General features: G+C 33.6%; 1 protein-coding gene across 2 annotated transcripts; it reads left to right on the top strand.

The window, feature by feature from the left end:
• Positions 1–1,907: 1,907 nt before the first annotated feature.
• INPP5K_1 (Inositol polyphosphate 5-phosphatase K) lies at positions 1,908–13,719 on the top strand (the record flags this gene model as incomplete). Of its 2 annotated transcripts, XM_051216181.1 has the most annotated exons (11): positions 1,908–2,122; positions 2,162–2,269; positions 2,305–2,380; positions 2,429–2,545; positions 2,582–2,689; positions 2,722–2,789; positions 2,825–2,936; positions 2,969–3,078; positions 4,094–4,437; positions 6,874–7,385; positions 8,757–10,582. In XM_051216181.1, 11 exons carry the CDS (start codon positions 1,908–1,910, stop codon positions 8,781–8,783), a joined length of 1,797 nt encoding a protein of 598 aa, XP_051066747.1. In that variant the 3' UTR covers positions 8,784–10,582. The 2 variants fall into 2 exon arrangements, with proteins under 2 accessions (XP_051066747.1, XP_051066746.1); XM_051216182.1 differs by lacking the exon at positions 8,757–10,582 and adding an exon at positions 13,306–13,719 and having other exon boundaries at positions 2,429–2,689.
• Positions 13,720–19,584: the final 5,865 nt, after the last annotated feature.

Below are 19,584 nucleotides of genomic sequence, written 5' to 3'. Positions count from 1 at the left end.
TTGTGTGAATAATAGCTTGTTAAGGAATCTGTAGGATACCAGATACCGAAGGACAAGACGGGATGAGAGATCTCAGCACTACATTGAGATGGTGATAGTCCATTGCCATTAGATGGCTGTGATAAGGTCCAGGTATTCTGACACCGCTTCAGCAGCGTATATACTGTAGAGGTGCCCTTTCCTCGGGTACAAATGACTCGTTCTATCCACACTCCTTACAATAAGACTATGAGATGTTCTTGGCCTCTAAAACAAATTAGGTAATGTAGATTCTATGAAAATCGATGAAATGTAGCGTTGATAACAAAAGTAACTTACAAACTACAAACCTTTAATCACATGCTTTAGTCTATCTATAACCCAAAGTAGAACACCAAGCTACTAGAAGAATGCCATAGTTACCTCCGTCTTCAAAAAAGATGCGACTCATAAACCTGCGAATAACCAGTTCATGAGATTAAACAGATTGGTTGCCAAGATTCTACAAGAGATTATCCCCAATGTGTTGTGCATTTATGTGATCTAAAGCTACCAATAGATGTAGCGTTCACCGATTTCAGTATGATTTTTGACGACGTTCTATGAGACAAGTTTTTACTTAGGTGATAGGGGATTTTCATATAAGTAATTTGTTTATGTAAATGACTCCGTAATTCAGCACCAACAACGAGTACGGGTTAATCACAAGTTGCTCCACTGGAAAAAAGTGCTCAGTGGGGAGCCTCAGCAAATTCATGGGAAATGTATGATTTGGCTTACATTTAAATATCCTTTCTTGTATCCTATGATAATCGGTTTCGTTGTGTGCCGAGGATATCAAGTGAGGGCAACGAAAAATGAGGGAGATAGTTTAGAGCTTCAGAATGATTTGCAGAAATAATCAAAATTGCCCAGAATTTGATATTCCTCGATAAATATTTCTAGATGTATGATGATTAAAATTGGTCACCGAGACACAAACACATACACTGCGAATATTATTGAGCTACCTACTGATTAGGCACAATGACGTGGTGGTCATTGTCAGTCAAGATTTAGGATCAGTACACAGTGTTATACATTCGTTCATAAAGGTCTTAGAACTCCCTAGAAAATACGTAGAGCCTTTAGCCACGTAACTGTCAAGATAGTTTTCATTTTGTAGGCACAAGTGTTACATAGAAGCATTTGGCTTCCGCTATAAGTAAACAGTGAACGTTTGTAGAAAGTTCAAATAACACAAACTAAGTTGAGTCTCTGGAAGCTGCTGTATGACGAGAAAATGGCTAAACTAAGCCGTCAGAGAAAGACAACTTTTAAGATACCACAGGTATTTGCAGCTTAGCAACACTTAACCAGTAACATTCATAGTTGAATCGTGCTCACCCAATGAAAAAGTCAGAAGGGAGTAGGTTCGAAGATATATTTGATAGGTTATCGATATATCGAGAAGTGAGTGATCTAAACTGGCTAACAGTCGCAGGAGGAGTTTAACACGGCGTTCCCACTCGTGATCTGGTGCGAATGCATGACCGAGAGTCTTCAGTTAGGTGGGTCCATTAAAACTAATGTGGTCAGCATCAAATGTCAATGACTTATAGTGCTATTGAGTTTGGGGATTTATTAACCTCTACAACTTAATTGCAATTCCAAGCAGTTAAGCATGTGACATGCTCCAAATCTTCGTATCCTCCAAAATGGAGAATCTGTGAGGGAGTTTAAAAGGGGTTCACAAAGCAAGAACAAACTGCGTATCAGCTACCTACCAACTTTTTTCTTAGAATAGTTGTTGAGTGGAAGTCTTTACTTCACTGAGAGATTTAAGTTTGATCTGTCAATATCTTCAAGGAAAAGTTGGATCGAATAGCAAATCTTCGTTGTCAGAACCAATATAAACCATTCAGCCTCCTGTCCATTTCAAACTGGAAATGAAACATCAAATACTTCACACCCAAACTAGTAAGCATCAATCCAGATTGAAGACACAACTCCACCATTTTTTTAATTTGAATAGCTTAGCCTTTAGGATTCCAACGATAAACTCCGTTTCTGAAAACCACTTTGTTTGTTCATTTAGTACTGTAGGCCTTTCAAATGACCTTTACGAGCGCTTAGTATGGCTATGTGAAATGCCATCACTAATGTTTGTTGTTCATCGTTAACTATTTTTATGTTTACATAGTGTCCATTGTTGCACGTGGAACGTCGGTGATGAAAAACCAGGAAGCGAAGACCTCTCTACCCTCCTTGGAGTTAACGCAAAACCATCACCCGATGTAATAAGCGTTGCGTAAGTTCTCTGTAAAGTTATAATTCACTTCATAGACTTCAAGAAGTCTGTGGAGATGACGCATGGAGACAAAAGCTACTGGAACACTTGTATCCTCATGGTTATGTGCTGGTAATCATTGTGTTAGTGGCCGTCAACCTTGTAAATTCATTTGAATAGATCAAGTCACGTAATTGTTGGGCCATTTGGATTTTTTCGTTTCTGAAGAGAAACCTTTTGCCTGCAGTCACAAATATTGAGTCCGAGGTAACAGCCTCAGGATATGCTGGTGTCATGGTTTGTTTGATGCTTAGACATATTTGAGGTTTTAAGGGAAATAAGGGCGGGGTTAGTGCGAGATTTGAACTTTGTGGTATAAACATGATCTTTCTTTCGTGTCATTTTACTGCCCACAGAGAAAACAAGCAAGATCGGTTAAATGTAAGCAGTTTCCTTTTTTGTTTATATCACAGGATTATATCGATATTATAGATCATCAGAGTTTTAGGGATGAAGATGTGAATGTCATCATTGATCATGAGTGAGTTATGTCTCGTTTTTGATAAATCCCAAAAGTTATGTTTTCTGGATGGGTGATTTAAATTTTCGTATCGATCACCTCAAAAAATCTGAAGTGGAGTTAATGGTCAAACAAAAACGTTTTAACGAACTTCTACAGCATGATCAAGTAAACTAACATACCATATATCTGTATTTTAGCTTCTTAATATGAAAAACGAAAAATTGTTATTTCATGATTTTAATGAAGGCACTATATCCTTCCCCCCAACCTTCAAATTTGACAAAGGAACGGATACATACGACAGTAGGTAATCACACATTTATTCATTGCGTTAACACAACTTGCTTCGTAGTTACTTTAAGTGGTAATAACTACTCCACTCCATATAATTAATTTAATGTTCTTGTCTAACCTGTATAACTCGTCCTGTACATAGATATATTTTGATTTGAGGCAAATTCTTCCTGGAGTATTAGTTTTGCTGGCTAAGAGTTTGAAATGTTTTCCCCATAAGTTTACAAAGAGTTTAAGATACCGCCAGAAAGAGTAAATCAATTTACGAAGTTACAATGGTAGCATTCCTCGTTTCTTATAACCGTTGGCCACGTGGAAAAGCATTTTAAGGGATTCCTTCAATGTTGGTTTGCTATATTTGGATTGCTTTAATCATATTGATGTATTTTCGTAGTTGTGTTACGCTGTGGTATAATTACCACTTGCAAACAAATAGCTAGTTTGATATGAATTTTATCCCTCTACATATTAATTGTACTACAGAAATAAATTGAAGCGAGATCAACCTTATCTTTCTATAATGAATAGTTATTGAGTTTCAGTATGGTGACTAGTTTACATTCCTCACTACAAACGAAAGAAATTAGCTGAGTTTCTTGCTAGTTATATTTACGAAAGTCACTTTGTTTTATACAATTAAAGCTCGTAAAAATCAGAGTTGGTTACTTGTTACTCTGGGGAGGTCATCTACTGTTTCCAAGTTTAAAGTAGAAATTGCGAAAGGGAACTGATCCGATTGTTTAGAAGGTTTTGACATGTTTCGTTTTCTGGCCCCAAGAAGAAGTCGTTCACTTAAATCATTTAATAAGTAAAGGCTCATATTCACGGCTTTGAGCTAGATGTTTTGCACGAGGGCTGTTGACAGATGTTATGCAATTATCCAAAAATAAGTAGTTGGGGTGGGCCTCGAATTTTCTGCCCTTGGGTCAAAAGTCAAGTGCTCTAATTTCTACCAACTCTATTATCATTTTACCAACTAAAACTATTATCTAGAACGTATTTAAACCTATACTATTATCCTATCGTAGTAAAAAGCAGCGCGTTCCTGCGTGGACAGACCGTATATTGTATATGGTTCACCGAGATTTTGCTCTTGATCACCACCTTAACCTCCCTGAAAGTGACCGACAGAGACCAGCTAGCCCATCCCGTCGATTACCTGTACGTGGGTCACCATCCGAAGTGGAAGAAAAGTTCCCAGCAAACAAATCTATCAAAGGGAGACAACACCCTGAGGCCGTTTTACTCAAGTATACTAGTTTGAATGAATACAAAACTTCGGATCATCGGCCAGTTATCGCAGTATTCAAATTATCTGTGCCTCCAAGATGGTTTAGCTTACCTGTCAAATTTATTGAGCCTGATGGCAAAGGTAGGAATTTTTACTGTGTTTCATTGATTTCACTCATATAATGTGTCCCATTTTTGAGTCTTGACTAATGATAGTTAATGTTACTCTAGTAATTCAGTACTTTCACCTTTCATAAGCTCCTCAATAACTTAACTAGCTGATGTAAGTGGTCGGTTTTCTGATCATAACTCATCACACTATTATTCTAACAAACAAAACTGTTTGTAGATCTATAATTTAATACTGATCAATATCTGTATATATTTTAAGTTGTGCTTGTTGAAAATAATACCATTAACGCAATGTCGTTTTGTGATGTGTAATATCGTTCTATTCATTACCATATGATTCGTACAAGATGGTTATATATATATATATATATATATATATATATATATATATATATATATATATATATATATATATATATATATATATATATATACAGCGTAGAATGAAACACTATGATATTCTTGTTTATTAACATGTGAAATTTTCAGACACTGGTCAGTGCTACCCTCGTGTGATACATACACTTTATTTGTCATTTTTTCGGGTCTGCAGCTGTTAAATAAATTATTGTATTATGTTAGCTAAAAGTGACGGGGATCATAATCGCGTACAGTGGTTCAAATACACTCACCCTTTTGTCTTCCTTTAGACCCTAAGTTTATTATATCTTTTCTAAAACCCATATTTCCTCGAAATATATTGTTTTTCTCTAATCTTTTCTATTAACGGTGATAGTGCTAATACTTCTATTGTTGTGACATCTCTGTGCTAATGTGATCTGACAACTTGATCCAGTACACACGTACCAGGCTATACGCTGTGTCTTACTGACTGAAAACAATTAGTGGACTTCCTAGATTTGCTGATTGATTAGCTAACTAATGTATGTTTCCACTTATTTTAGAAATATATCCCACGTATGCTTACTATAACTGGGTTATGAAAGCTATTTAATAAAATGATCTTAATGTAGTAGAATTTTGAGGTATTGCTTAAATAATCATTCGAAATCAAGTAATTTAAAGTGTGGTAAAACATTTCACTACAGAAGGAACTGTCAGTGTTCCGAGTTTGACGTTTGGATGCTGATCTAATTGAGTTGAAAGTCTAGTCCCAATCTCAGCATTTTGTGGTGACTGAAGAGCTTTAATGAATATTAAGCATCTAAATTGGTCCTCTATTAATGAACGTAACATGAACTGTCCATGCTCCCTGTTGACAATATTTGCCAAACCACCATAATCATCGGCAATACGTTTTACCAAATTTTGACGCTGATTTTGAACACTAAATGACAAAGATGATTCATTGAATATCTCTGACAGTTGGTCTACCGTCTCCTCTGAAATGATCTCTCGAGGCTAATTCGGCAATATGTAGTCAGCGTAGCGTACGTGTTCGTTACTTTCTGACGTACGCATCAACTATTGAGTCTTCCACGCGTCATCTTGTTTACCGAATTCTATTCTAAACGCTTCTTCCCAACGCTTGCACCACGTGAGGACAGTATTTCCACTTTCTGGGTCAATATTGACTTCCGGGTATTTGCTGGCAACTGGATCGCAAGAAGTAGTTAATAGCATGTAAACCCAAGCAGTGGATGTTAAGCTGCTGAGTCAGAGTTTCTAACAACCGCATTTATTCGTCAAGTCGTTCTTGCTGTTGTTGCCGAATTCGGTTGAGCTGGTTGCTTGATCCGCATCTTGAATGTTTACCTTTCCTGTCGCCACTCTTATAATCTCCCTTGTTACGACCCAACTACTCACTGCTTAGTATTCTTGGGACACTACTTCACTCGACAAGTCCCCAAACTAGAACACGGTAGGACAGAAGTGCAACTACATTCCAAATAATCCGGGTTGAACGGAAGTAGGAATCACAATAAAAAGACTTTAATATATTTATAATTTTACACAAGAAGATCCTAGAGTGTTCCCCAAATATTCGCTGGCGCTGATTGAGTGAGAAATGACCAATCAGCGTGCCAAAATACAACCCTGGACGGAACAAGTTTTAATCCAATCTATGTCCCGCTTATAGGAACATACGTACTTGTGAGTATACTTTGGGAACGGAAAGTAGTCATTATGAAAGCAAGCTCGTGCAAGATATATTGAAGTACTCCTATATTTCACTTGTAATAAAAATCTGGCAGTATGTCGATGCAGGTTTAAATCGAAGATGTGTCATACGACCACCACATATTCTTTGGAATTCAAATGGTTCATTTTTTCCTACTCATCTACCTGGTTACATTAGTTCACATCGACGTCATTCATCTACATATTTGATAGGGTTAATAGGGTAGAAAAAATGGTAGCGTTTCCTGGTATATAAAAGCTTGCTAGCAATTTGTTTATGACTTCAATTTTCGTTGATTATATCATGTTTGTACTGTTGTGTTTGAAAGAACTTCACTTGATTCTTATCTTCTAAATATTCTAGCATATTCATTCAATGCCAATTTGGAAATATCGTACCAAGTTCTTGATCCACCCGGCCTATTAAGGCTTTCAGAAACAAATTCATTACTTTCATCCAAACAATATGTTCCAGTATCTGATTTTGCCAAACTACTCTTATTAAATACACTAGGACACTCTTCAAAATCGGGAAAATCAGAAAGCACAAATGATGATGATTTAGGCCCACTGGCTCCACCAACTTTACAAACTACATCATTTGACTGGATAGCCCTTTACCCAGCAGAATTTGCAGATCTGGAAAAAGATTATATAACCTACGTTTATGCATCAAGTAATGTATCTCAAGCGAAGCATCGAAAAAATTCTGTTTCTTCCGCCCTATTGCAGCCTTCAAATACAGCGAAATTTCAAGAGTTATATAAGGCTAGAATTGAATCAAGTCGATTAAAGGATTTACCTGGTCAATCATTTTGTCTTGTTTATATGAGTCGCAATAAGCACTGTCCTCAGGGTTATAGTTTACCTTTCAAAGTGAGTTTCTGGCGAATAAGTCAGTGACTATATACTGCATTTTATGTTTATCTAAAAAATGGTCATATTCGATTTGACCAATATAACTCTTAGCTAGTTCAACATAAAGTAAATTACATTTTGCTTTATAATCTTGGAGAAAGGCTCGTTTACGTCTATTTTATAAGTGTTTGACAAATTAGAATACTCGATGTCGAAGTAGAATGTTTTATATCTTCGGGATTATGTCTATACCATGTGGGTTCGGAATTTTTGACCCGAATGTGTAGAAGTATTTTGTTCAGTATTTCTTCATTAAACCGACTAGAAGCTCTAATTATCCAAACTAGAAGAATCAACAAATTAATGAAAATTCTGTAGGACCTCGACTACTTGTAGTCTCGACCAGTGAAACAACAATACTGTGTGTGATTGATCAACTTTTGCGGGTGAGATTTCATTTTTGAATGTAATCATTCCTTCTTGAATGTAACAATTGATTTACAGTTCTTGTTGTGTATGTTTGACTTTATTGTTGGATTCCTTGGGATAATTTTATTGCGTAGCTGAGGGCTATGCTGCGTTGCTCAAAATCGGTTGCATTAGGAAAGATGCATTCATTCTTTATCTACTCCTGTCTTGACTTTAACACTTTTTCGTAATCTTGATTACCTATTGTCGTTCATTTGATTTAAATCGTATTCGTTAAATTCAGTTTCTACGCCATTGCCACCATATTTTTAGTCTCATTGTCAGTCTTGCTAGTTATTTTTTTTTCTATGCTGATGTAAAACGTGATAACGCATACCGATGTATATTTGTGGAAAACCCTAAGTTCTTTGTGTCCGTTTCTGTGATTGTAATTATATTCGCTTACTACAAACAGTTTTACAACCTTTAAAGCCTTCAAAGAATCAAACCATGCTTCCTAAAATTGTAGTCCCAATTTATCATCCTATTTTTCTACCACTAAGTAACTGTTTTGTTAGTTATATTGTGGCTTCAACTTTCAGTGAATTCAGTCTATTACGATACGTAAGCCGTTTACGTATGTTTGTGAGTGTACACACTACGTACTTATATAGTTATGGTCAGATCAGAGGCAATTTTATACGTATAAACACTATCCTGTATTTATGAAAGAACTTTTTGCATATAATATAAAGGTAACTAAAATATAGCCTAATAATCTTGCTGATCTGTTAATCCCTATTATCAATCATATATATATATATCCAAAGTGATCCTAGATTATTATACGTCAGCGATTTCTTCTATATGGTTATTAGTTTGTCTTTTGTATATGTCCTTTTTGATTTTATATCTATCCTATCTTACCTACAAGATAATTCTACTCAGTTTTTCACCTCTTTAACACACTCTTCATATCAGATTCGTACTGTAAGTTTGAAAACTTAGAATTCATTATATATGCATAACAATCTGATGAGTCGGCTAACACGCTAATGATTACATACATACTCGTTGTAGATACTTATTACACATCTAAAATAACCGATTTGTTACATTTTCTGACCTTTCACAACATAATATCGAGAACAGTATATATTCATTGTTTACTCTTACTTAGTTTCTGTCTTTTCTATATACCCCTTCTTTACTGTTATAAGATTCCGTAGCTTTGGTAGTTACGCACATTTACCAAGTCGTATACCATTTTGTGTATATTAGCGTTCTCTTCTGTACTTTATAATACACTACTTTAATTAACAATTGTATGACACTTTATACAGTTATTGTTTTCTGTGCATAATGTTTGACAATTACCACGTAATTATTTGCAAGTAAATACTGATCATTCTTTTATTTGTGAAAACTGTTTAACACCAATCCTACTTAAAGTATATCACTGGTTCCATTAATCCTTAACCATTAGCCTAACTGCATAATTTACAGTATATTGTGGGTTTCTGCTTCTCGTTCTTCCTGTTTTCCGAAACCCTTTGAGTATTAAAAAACGACACATCATGTGATTGTCAAAACTAATATATTAAATAATTTTTAAAAAAAATTATATTTAATTCTTTATAGGTTAAAAAGTTAACGAAATTAAAGAAATTATTACCGAAATTTCTTTTGTCTAAAAGAAAACCATCGTAATAAGTAATTATAGTTGGTAATATTATCTTGTTTATTGTGTAGAATTTGTGTTATAAAAACTATATATAAAGATATCACTTTTGTTTTTAGCTATACCAAGTTTTTGTTTTTAATTTAAAAATGATTTTGTGTTGGTGATGGGGTTTCAGGGTTGATGATCTTATTTAATAAAATGATGATAACATGTCGAATCTATCAACTATATAGTTGATTCTCTTGAAGCAACCTCAATTTTTTGTTATGGGTGATTGATGCACTTAAAATAATTGTGATAAAGCATTTTTAACTGTGTAGCCTATTTTTATCTACACAATTATTTCAAATTATATTAAACGTCATTAATCCATGTTAACTCATACTGAAAGTAACCACTTTAATAAGACTATGTATGTAATGAATAAAAGTAAAGAGATCTTTAAAACTGAAGCTCAATCACCATAGATTTCACTGATGGATTGCTATGTTTAACGATTTATGTGAGTTTCATTGCCATTCTTTAGGTAACTGAAAGTTCTTTTTAATTGTTGGCTTTCGTTTTAGAATGATGTATCTTCCTTAAATCAGTGTACGTTCGAATTAAAACTTAATTGGGATTTAAATGCATGCTGTAAACCTTATAATAGCATTCATTTAACATCATCGAATGGCCAATAGTAACGATTTGCGTAGTATAAATTACATTCGAAGATAATGTTCTTCGTGGGATGACATAAACTAGCGAATCATTGAAAGCAAAATAACACTGTTTTGTTACAGCTAAGGATCTCAAAATAGTACGCACCTATCACACCATACATGGGACTAAATGTTGACATTCAAGTTTCATGGAAAATGTGATATTATTCAGCCATCTAGTATGTGTTTAACTCGGCTCTAAATCATACTGTGTTAAAACTATGACATCTATTCATCTAAACCATAGATTATCATTAAATGTATCTTCCTATTATTGGCAAACATTTTTTTGGAACAATGCACAAATCACATCATCATTCAAGCTAGAAACTATTAACTGATAATCATATTAGCTGGAACCTTGTATATTTTGATTAGGTTCAAGTCGTTACACTTTATAACAGTACATAAAAAGGAAGATAATTAATAACTGTAATGCATTAAATTAATCAAGAAGAATATTGATTAAGGATAGAATATAAATGACAAATAACAGTTCTTACTACATAGAAGTAACCAGTATATTACTACGTTTTAACCTAATCTATTTTAAACTATATTATATAGAGTCTCCATTAACATTTTCTATTATACGAAAGAGTGCGATCAGAGAATCTCCTTGCTTATGCGTAATTCAAGAAAATGGTCGACAGTTTAATTAATAATCAGGTGTTTTGCAATATTAATTTAAGTTGTAAACTATGACAGTGTTATAGAAATTCTATACAAACAAAGATTATCACTTTAAAATAAAAAATAACAGTTGTAAAATATCTTAACGAAATTTAATACAACTTAGTAATTGAATACAAGTTCATATATATTTTTAAGTGAGAACTATCGATACTATCCAATTGACGTAAATGGAGTAAATGCTTTAACTATTAAAGAATTGCCTCTATATGTAATATGTGTCTACCACGTACTTAGATTTTTCTTATACTTAAATACTGTAATAGAGTACAAAAACAAATATTAAATATGTCTTACAATTTGTATCAATTTTGACCATTTTAATTAAAACGACAACAGTTAGATGAAGTTATTTTATGACTAGAAAAATTTCCCGTCTAGCATTCTAACAACCATTGGCCGTATGATTTGTTTCCATATGTTATTTATACATAATAACAGACAGATTTAGTTCAAGTGTTTTATAAATCAAGTGTAATTTAAGCATCTTAAGAAATAATCACCGGAAACTTCGAAATTACTTACTTATACCCGTTACTTGTCATGAAGGAGAATGGGTCGCCCACCAGCATTCTCTATCGAACTCTGTCCTGGGTAATACTTCCCGGTTGTTCTTGATTGCTGATCATTATTTCCGTGTCTCCCTTCGATTCCCAAAGCAATGTGTTCCTTAGTCTGCCACTTTTTCTATTCCCTTCAGCATTCCAAGTTACGGCTTGCCTCGTGATGCAGTTTGGTGATTTCCGCAATGTATGTTATATCCACCTCCATAGTCTTTTACTGATTTCCTCTTCAGCTGGAAGTTGGATTGTTCTCTCCCACAGTAGGCTTTTGCTGATGGTATCCGGTCAATGGACACTCAGTATCTTGCACAGACAATTGTTTGTATATACTGGTACATTTTTTTATGATGTTCGTAGTAATTCTCCAAGTTTCAGCTACGTACAATGAAACTAATTATATTGACGTTCATATTAAGCACTCTGACTTTGATATTGTTTGACAGTTGTTTTGAGTTCCATATGTTCTTCAATTATAGAAATGCGGCCCTTGCTTTACCATTCCTCGCCTTTACACCTACATCAGATACCCATTGTTCACTGATAATGTCCATGTATGTGGAAGTTTTCACATCTTCCAGAGTTTCTCCATCAAGTGTGATTGTGTTGGTTCTGTCTGTGTTGTATTTGATGATCTTGGTTTTTCCATTGTGTATGTTGATACTTACTACCACAGAGGCTGCTGGTATACTGCTTCTCTTGATCTGCATTAGTCGGTGTGTATTGGATAGAAGATTTAAATTATCTGCGAAGTCCGAATCGTCTAGACCCATTCAAGCTCTCCATTGCATTCCGAGCTTCCCCTTAGATGTGAGAGTCTTCGTAATCCAGTCATCCACTCTAATGAAGTGAAAGAGCGAGAGTAAGGAGGCCTATCCGACACTTGAAATGCATCTGTACTTCTGCCTTATATTCACGACTCTGCAGTATGGTCTATCATAAGAATTCCGTATGATGCTGATATTGTTTTCAGGTACACCAGACTGTCGAGGAAGGTTGTTCAGGTTCTTTTATCTACTCTGTGAAATGCTTTCTCAAGTTCGAGGAAGTTGATGTGTGGTGAGAAATTTCATCCAACTGGTTGCTCTAGCCTGTTGATTCAGAAGTTGGACATTTACTGAATCTCTCATCTGGTTCAATATTACCCTGTTGGAAACTTTCCGAGTACTGATAGTATTGTGATGTCTCTGTAGTTCTCACACGTGTTAAGATCTTTTTTCTTTGGTTTCTTGGTTAGATATACTTTTGCATCTGTCAGCATTTGTTCTTCCTCCCAAATCTTCCTAAATAGAACATGGATCATGTTTGCATTTGTTTCTATCTCTGAGTTCAGTGTTTCAGCTGGTATATTGTCAGGTCCAGCTCCTTTCTCACTCTTGATTTTTGTGATGTTTGGTCATTGTGATTTCTTCTATCGTTGGTGCAGCGACATCTATAGGAATTTCTATGTGTGCTGTTTCAGTGGAGTTGGTTTATTCGAGAGTTCTTTAAATTGCTCTACCCACCTGTCCTACTGTTCTTGAATCTCAGTGATCGGCTTAAGAAATAATCACCGAAAACCTTGAAGTGGTAATCATTTATTTCATTCCTACATAACTTTTTTACTAGGATTAGTGATTTGAATGACTTTTCCTGTCAAAACATTTAAAATGAAAAATTGAAATATAACTACAGATTGCTTTTTATATCTTAAGAATGTATAAAACCATCAGTGTATAACATTCCGCTGATTTATTTGTCAGATAATCATTTCTTTTAAATTTCACAACAACAAAAGTAAGAAGATAGAATGTTATAAATAGTAATTTGCTATTCAAATTTTTAATGACACTGTTTTGAACATTTTTTGTGTATTATAAATCGTCAGTAATATTATTATTATTATCTTTCAGTTACAGAATTAATTATATACTCAACTTATAGAAAAGGATGTTTGATCAATCGACAATAAAACTTTGAAAGATTCATAATGTCTCCTGTTTATTAGTTACCTCAGATATACAAACATGTCAACCTCATTTATCTTACTCTATGTTGTGCTGTTTTAACTGTGTTTTCCTTGTATGTATTACGCTGATTATTAACATTATTTCTCGTTTAGTATCGTGATTATGTTGTTTCTTCTGTTTTATTCACTTTTTCGTGATCGTGTACTTTCATTCTTTTTCTATTGCTTTTGGTTTTTTTATTTCATGCGAAACTCGACTTTAAAGCAATATATAAGTGTATTATTTGTTTTGTGATTAAGCACTTGAACTTTTTGTTTTTGGCTTTTTGATTATAGAATATATCTCACAGTCTAATAAGGTGGCTTACTGTTTAAATTGTTCAATTACCTACCACTAGATTTGAGGTTCCATTGTTGCTTCTAGTTCAGTTTGGACGGCTAGTTAGTACTGTGGTGTTGGTTGCTTATATCCACACAAGTAGTATATAACGGTGGTCAGGCATAGAATGTATTTCAGTAGAAGGTCGATGAGGAAAGAACGGGAACGGAACGCAATTGGTGTGAAAACGCATGAACAATGGATTGATGTTTGCGACAGGAACGGTCAAGTTTGAGATGACGGATTATATATTTTGTAAATTAACGATCTACTATATGGTTCTCAGATTTCGTTCACTACAGTATCACTAGCTCTCTCATATAAAGTTGATCAGTAACTCAGTTAAGTTATATATTGAGGCGTTGTTGATCAACACACATACTTTATTTTGGACTTGAGGGGAAGTTATAAAAGAATGGTCATAAAATTACTATTCAAACCTATTTTTATCATTTTAAATAGGATGATCTTGTTCGTGATGAAAATTGATAAAGCACTTTTAACTAATGAGGGTACAACTCCAGCACCTCTCGTTTACGTTATTTGTAAATCATTATCAACATGTTTAATTCTCTCAAAGGAATTTTAAAGCTCGTTCAAATTGACTAATCAACTGCCAAAGTCATAGTTATTGTATTTTTTTGACACTAAACAATAAGTTGTATCATTTTTGGGTTTATATACTGAACAGTATTGAGGTAATGCATCAAATGTCTGAGATTTGAGTAACATTTTCAAGTATGGCCGTTTTATTAAACAACAGGTCAAGCGTAACAAGGTTATTAACGAGTCAGAGTCAGAATGCTAAGGACTATATGTTCTAACAGTAGGATAATCGCTTATTAAGACGCTAATGAATAACTTAATTGTTAATTGATTGGCTTTCTGTTCAGGACTGTGTAACAACAATGCCGAAACTTGTTGCTATTTCGCGCTGTCATTGCGTTATAACTACAATAAGCTATTTTTATTAGATAAATAACACTATTGGAAAGTTTCCCCCCGCAAAAACCAGAACAAATTATTTCATAAACGTTCTACAAGGAAGCAATGTAAATTATCAGCGAAATTCCTCGAAAAGTAGTTCTAGTAGCGTGTGCAGATTCAAAATCGATCCCCTAGGTTTAGTGGTACAACAACATATAACAATTGACCATTCATTGACTCCTTTTGATTAACATATCTTGAGGTACCGATCTTACAATCAGACAGTTTTTCTGTCATTCTTACGAATCTTGTTTACTTCATCGTATCTATTTGCTTTGTTTAGTCACTAAACTGTCATAACCTATACATGTTAACCGAACTTGTTTAAAACTAATAACGTATACAAATGGTTTCAATCTAATAAAGCAGTCAAATTAATTGAAACATCAGCCACTTATTTCCTAAATAAAAACCATTAGTTTTGTTAGAACTTATTATATCAGGTTTGTAGTTGTATGTTAAATTAGTCAGTAATCTCACAAACTCAAATATTATAAAGCTGTATATGAAAAATCACTGATATCGTGATAAATGTGATAAATATTTTAGAAGTTAAGTCATGTTGGAAAGTATAACTCAATAAGATTTAAATTTGACAGGTGTTTGACATACAAATAAATCTATCAGGGATGCAGTTGTGAGGCTAGGTAAGCTTGTAGGAAGTTATTATCATATGAAAGTAGTTTTCGTCTGGAATTGAGGTCAGTTAACTTTCAGTTCTGGGTGGTTTAGCTAACACCAATTCATGATAAGAATGACCTTAATATGCTATAATTCTCGCAAAACGATCTTGGCGACCTTCACACAGTGATCTTTAGACGGAAGTGATGCTGATAATTCTGGATTATTTTAACAAATATGGAAAAATCACGTAATTGCCAGTCTTAGTCTTGTATAAATTTTAATTCTATCTAATTGAGCATGATGAATTAACTGATTATGTATAAGTTTTCCGTAAATATATATAGGGATGTAATTTAAATGATATCTAAAAGTAATGTCCAGTAATTAAGCTTTTGTAACTCTGTGGTGGTCGGTATTCGATATATCCCTTAAATTTCGTATACAATTCGTCTTGATAACCGTCCTATTTAACCCCAACGGTATATTATTCAGAAGGCGAATACGAAGCGTTGATTACGTTTATTTCGAGACCACACACACAGATGTCCAAAATTACAGATGCATTAAACGAGCATTAAGAGTTGTGTCGAACGGCAAACAGGCAAGCGAGCGAATGTAAGTAATCGAATACAATCAAGCGAGCGAGAAAGCAGAGTCAGCCATATGAATAACATGGACATATATATAGCATGTGAGATTAATGAGTAATCGAATCAAATAAGCGGTTAGTAGTGAGACTAGCAGAGTGAACAAATGCGTAGGCCGTAAGCAATATTCAAGCATGCGTATTTCATACAAGCACAAAGTAATAATAAGGGTACAATAAATTGTTATAGTGCGGATGGCTTTGTCCGCTAAATAAGTTAGCAAAAGGGCTTAACTGAGTTAAATGAGAATAAACCCATTTGCACGTGAGTCGCTATAACTCTAGCGTCATTTTTTATTTCCTACCATTTCTGTGGACATCATATATGATCTCCTAATTTATCTAATTTACTAATAGTAACCCAACTTATTGTCAATTTAGCTATTTATTGTAGATCATCTGTAAATGAATATCTGATAGGAAGGATTTCGTATGTGATCCATATCAAATTTAGCAGATCAATGTAGACTTAGTATTCTTATTTGTTGTGTTTAAAAATCACACTCGAAAATTATCTCTTTAATTTTTTATAACTATGGATATTATTTTTTAAAATCATTTAAACACCTACCATTTGAGTGGAATATATTAGTGTTGTTGTTTATTATTTGTTTTATTTTTCTGTGATATAATTGTCATGACAAATAAACGTTAGTACAGAATCATTTGTTCATGATTCCGGAAAAAAAACCAGTTTATTCCATAAAGTTGGTCACCATCATAAAATAAAAATTAAGATGGGTTTTATGTACTCTGGAAATGATCCCTTCTAGGCAGTCATAACTTTCAATGAACTACTCATTAATTTGGTTACATAAGTATTCTTCAGTAACCAAATTTATACTATTATATAACCTTAAATATTTCTTTATTTCTTCTTTGGTCAATAAAGTTCGGAATTAATGTATGCATGTAATCTAATTGAATATGCATACGGCATATATATATATATATATATATATATATATATATATATATATTTATGCCAGAGTGCCAATACACTAGTCTCCTTTGTACTTTTTTGTTTATACATTTCTAAATGTTTCTACAAACTAATATAAAATTATCAGAAGGGGTTTTGTGGAGATTTTTTAGAAATTTCAATAGTTGAAATCATGAGTCAATTGAAGCTAGACCACTATGGAAAACCTGGAAGCACTGAATGGCCGTCTCGTCCTATAGTGAGTGTCCTCAGCAGTGTGCACCCACTATCCCGCCTCGCGGGATTCAAACTTAGGATCTGTCGGTCTCGCGTGCGATCACTTAACCTCTAGACCACTGAGCCGGTATCCAACAGTGTTAATGTCTAGCTTCAATTAATCTACAAAATTGAGCGACACATCCACCATTGCCTTCAGTGAGTTACTATCTCACAAAAGACCCGGCTGAACCCCACTGGCCACTGCTTCCCACTAGAACTCCAGGATATACCTCTTGAAGCCAATCACTAGTGAGCATATGTTGATTAGTATGAGAAGGGATTTTGTGGAGTTTGTGGTAATTTAAATAGTTGAGATCATGAGTCGGTTGCTGAGGTGTCCCACAATAAAACGAAACGGCCGTCCAGTGCTTCCAGGTTTTCCATGGTGGTCTAGCTTCAACTAACTCATGATCTCAACTATTGAAATTATTACAATCTCCACAGGACCCCTTCTATTACAAATATATTAATTTATTTATAATCAAACCATCTGTTTAATGTTTTAACCAGAATTACCATTCAATACTTACTATATGATCATAAATAAACTTTGTTTATCATTTTGTATCAGGGTCATCAACAAAATTTGAACGATAATAAAAAATATTCAGTTAAAATCATAGTCATTTTAGCGTCTAAAATGAGTTACTTACATATTTATTTCGTACAGATCACTTTGTTGGAGATAGAATAATAGATGGTTGTAGTTGATACGAAATATATCAAGCTTAATACTAGATGATTTCATCCATCGTTTTCTTCGGACCAACAGCTTGGACTTTTTTTATTCGACTAAATGATAGATTTTTTTTAGCAAGGATCGTCATTCTAGCTGACCAGTGGTACGTTGTGTTATAATTATCAGTTTCTTATTTGGCTACATATAGGTTCCTCATGCTGACAATTTAAATCTAGCTTAGTAACCCAAAATTCCGAAGTAAATCATTACTGTCGAAGGTGATATACTAAAAATTAATGATCTAAACTGTGTAACTCCCTTACGAATATCACACTAAGTTACCGAAAGCAAACTGGCTTGCCTTGGAAGTATTTTAAAGGAATAGCCGTTCAGTTTGAAGTATGGGTGTACAGTAAAAATTTTTATGACAGTTTCCTTAGCTGATTTGTTTCTTATTTGCTGGATAGTATCATGGATCATGTTGAAAATTACTAAGCGGATGCATAATGTAACGTCTTCAAACAAGAACATTCTTATATAAATAGTTACCGTATGTCAGACTTCAATTTCAAAGCACAGTTTGCTTTTTTCCCTCTAAATTATAACTGAATGATATCAAATCCTAAATAAAACTCTTTAAACCCAAAGCAGAAGTGCTTAATAAAATTTAAGATATGTAATTTAACCAGTGCTTGTACAAGTAAATGTTGTACAGTGTATTTAATTTAACAATACAAATATACAATCTAATAGGTTTTAAATCATATTTTTCTAACATCTACGTTTATATAAAATTGATAAATTAAACCAGCTATTTCATTACGATTGACAGATTACTATAGATCAGCTTTAGTTTCGCGTACTTGCTGTAATATAAGTTCACTTGTTTATTTCAACGGTCTGAAAATACTGAATCATTTTTCGTTTGAAAGCATAAAGCTGTCAAAAATGCATTTTTTGGTGCCAAGTGTTATAACACTAGTCTAACCGAATTCAATGAGGTTACTTCGAGATATAGTGGTCACTTCGTATATATACAAGAAAATACTGAACATATACTTTTATTCTACCCATAACTTCAATGATACTTTTTAATAAAAATCCCACAAGTTTTGTATCCTTTATTACTAAATACTTTTTAAGCATAACAATTCCACTCAAGTTCTTGATACTAGGTAATATTGGTTAAATTTCGGTTTAGACTATTCGTTGAATCCTGTAAAATTCCCATAGATCTCATTACCATGAATGAGTTTATTTTAAGAAGTATTTATTAAATATTCATTTGTTTTCTTACATTTTGGAATGACATCAGCTTTTTCTTGTGAAAAGTTTGTTTGCTATTAAAAGATAACATTTATAATATCATATAATAATCATATATATATATATATATATATATATATATATATATATATATATATATATACTTATAGTATTGTTGTTAAGGTACCATATTTATGGAAAATTTCAAATAATTTAATGAATATCAATGTGAATGAGATTTTTGGCATTCATTTAAAAATTTTCAGAGTAGCATATATCAAACGATATAAGAAGCTAAAAAATAGTTATTCTTTAGGATCAAACCTCACAAAATGTTCTTTAATGGTACAACGGGAAGAAAAGTCAAAACTCGCTTGATTTACTCATTATGAGTTTTGTTCAAGATTACTTCCGTTTTGATTCAATGTGATAATTATTCAG

The sequence above is a fragment of the Schistosoma haematobium genome, chromosome 4 (assembly GCF_000699445.3).
Source record: "Schistosoma haematobium chromosome 4, whole genome shotgun sequence".
Classification (NCBI taxonomy): domain Eukaryota; kingdom Metazoa; phylum Platyhelminthes; class Trematoda; order Strigeidida; family Schistosomatidae; genus Schistosoma; species Schistosoma haematobium.
Note: the sequence above shows the minus strand (reverse complement) of the source record. Positions and strands in the feature narration are given on the sequence as shown.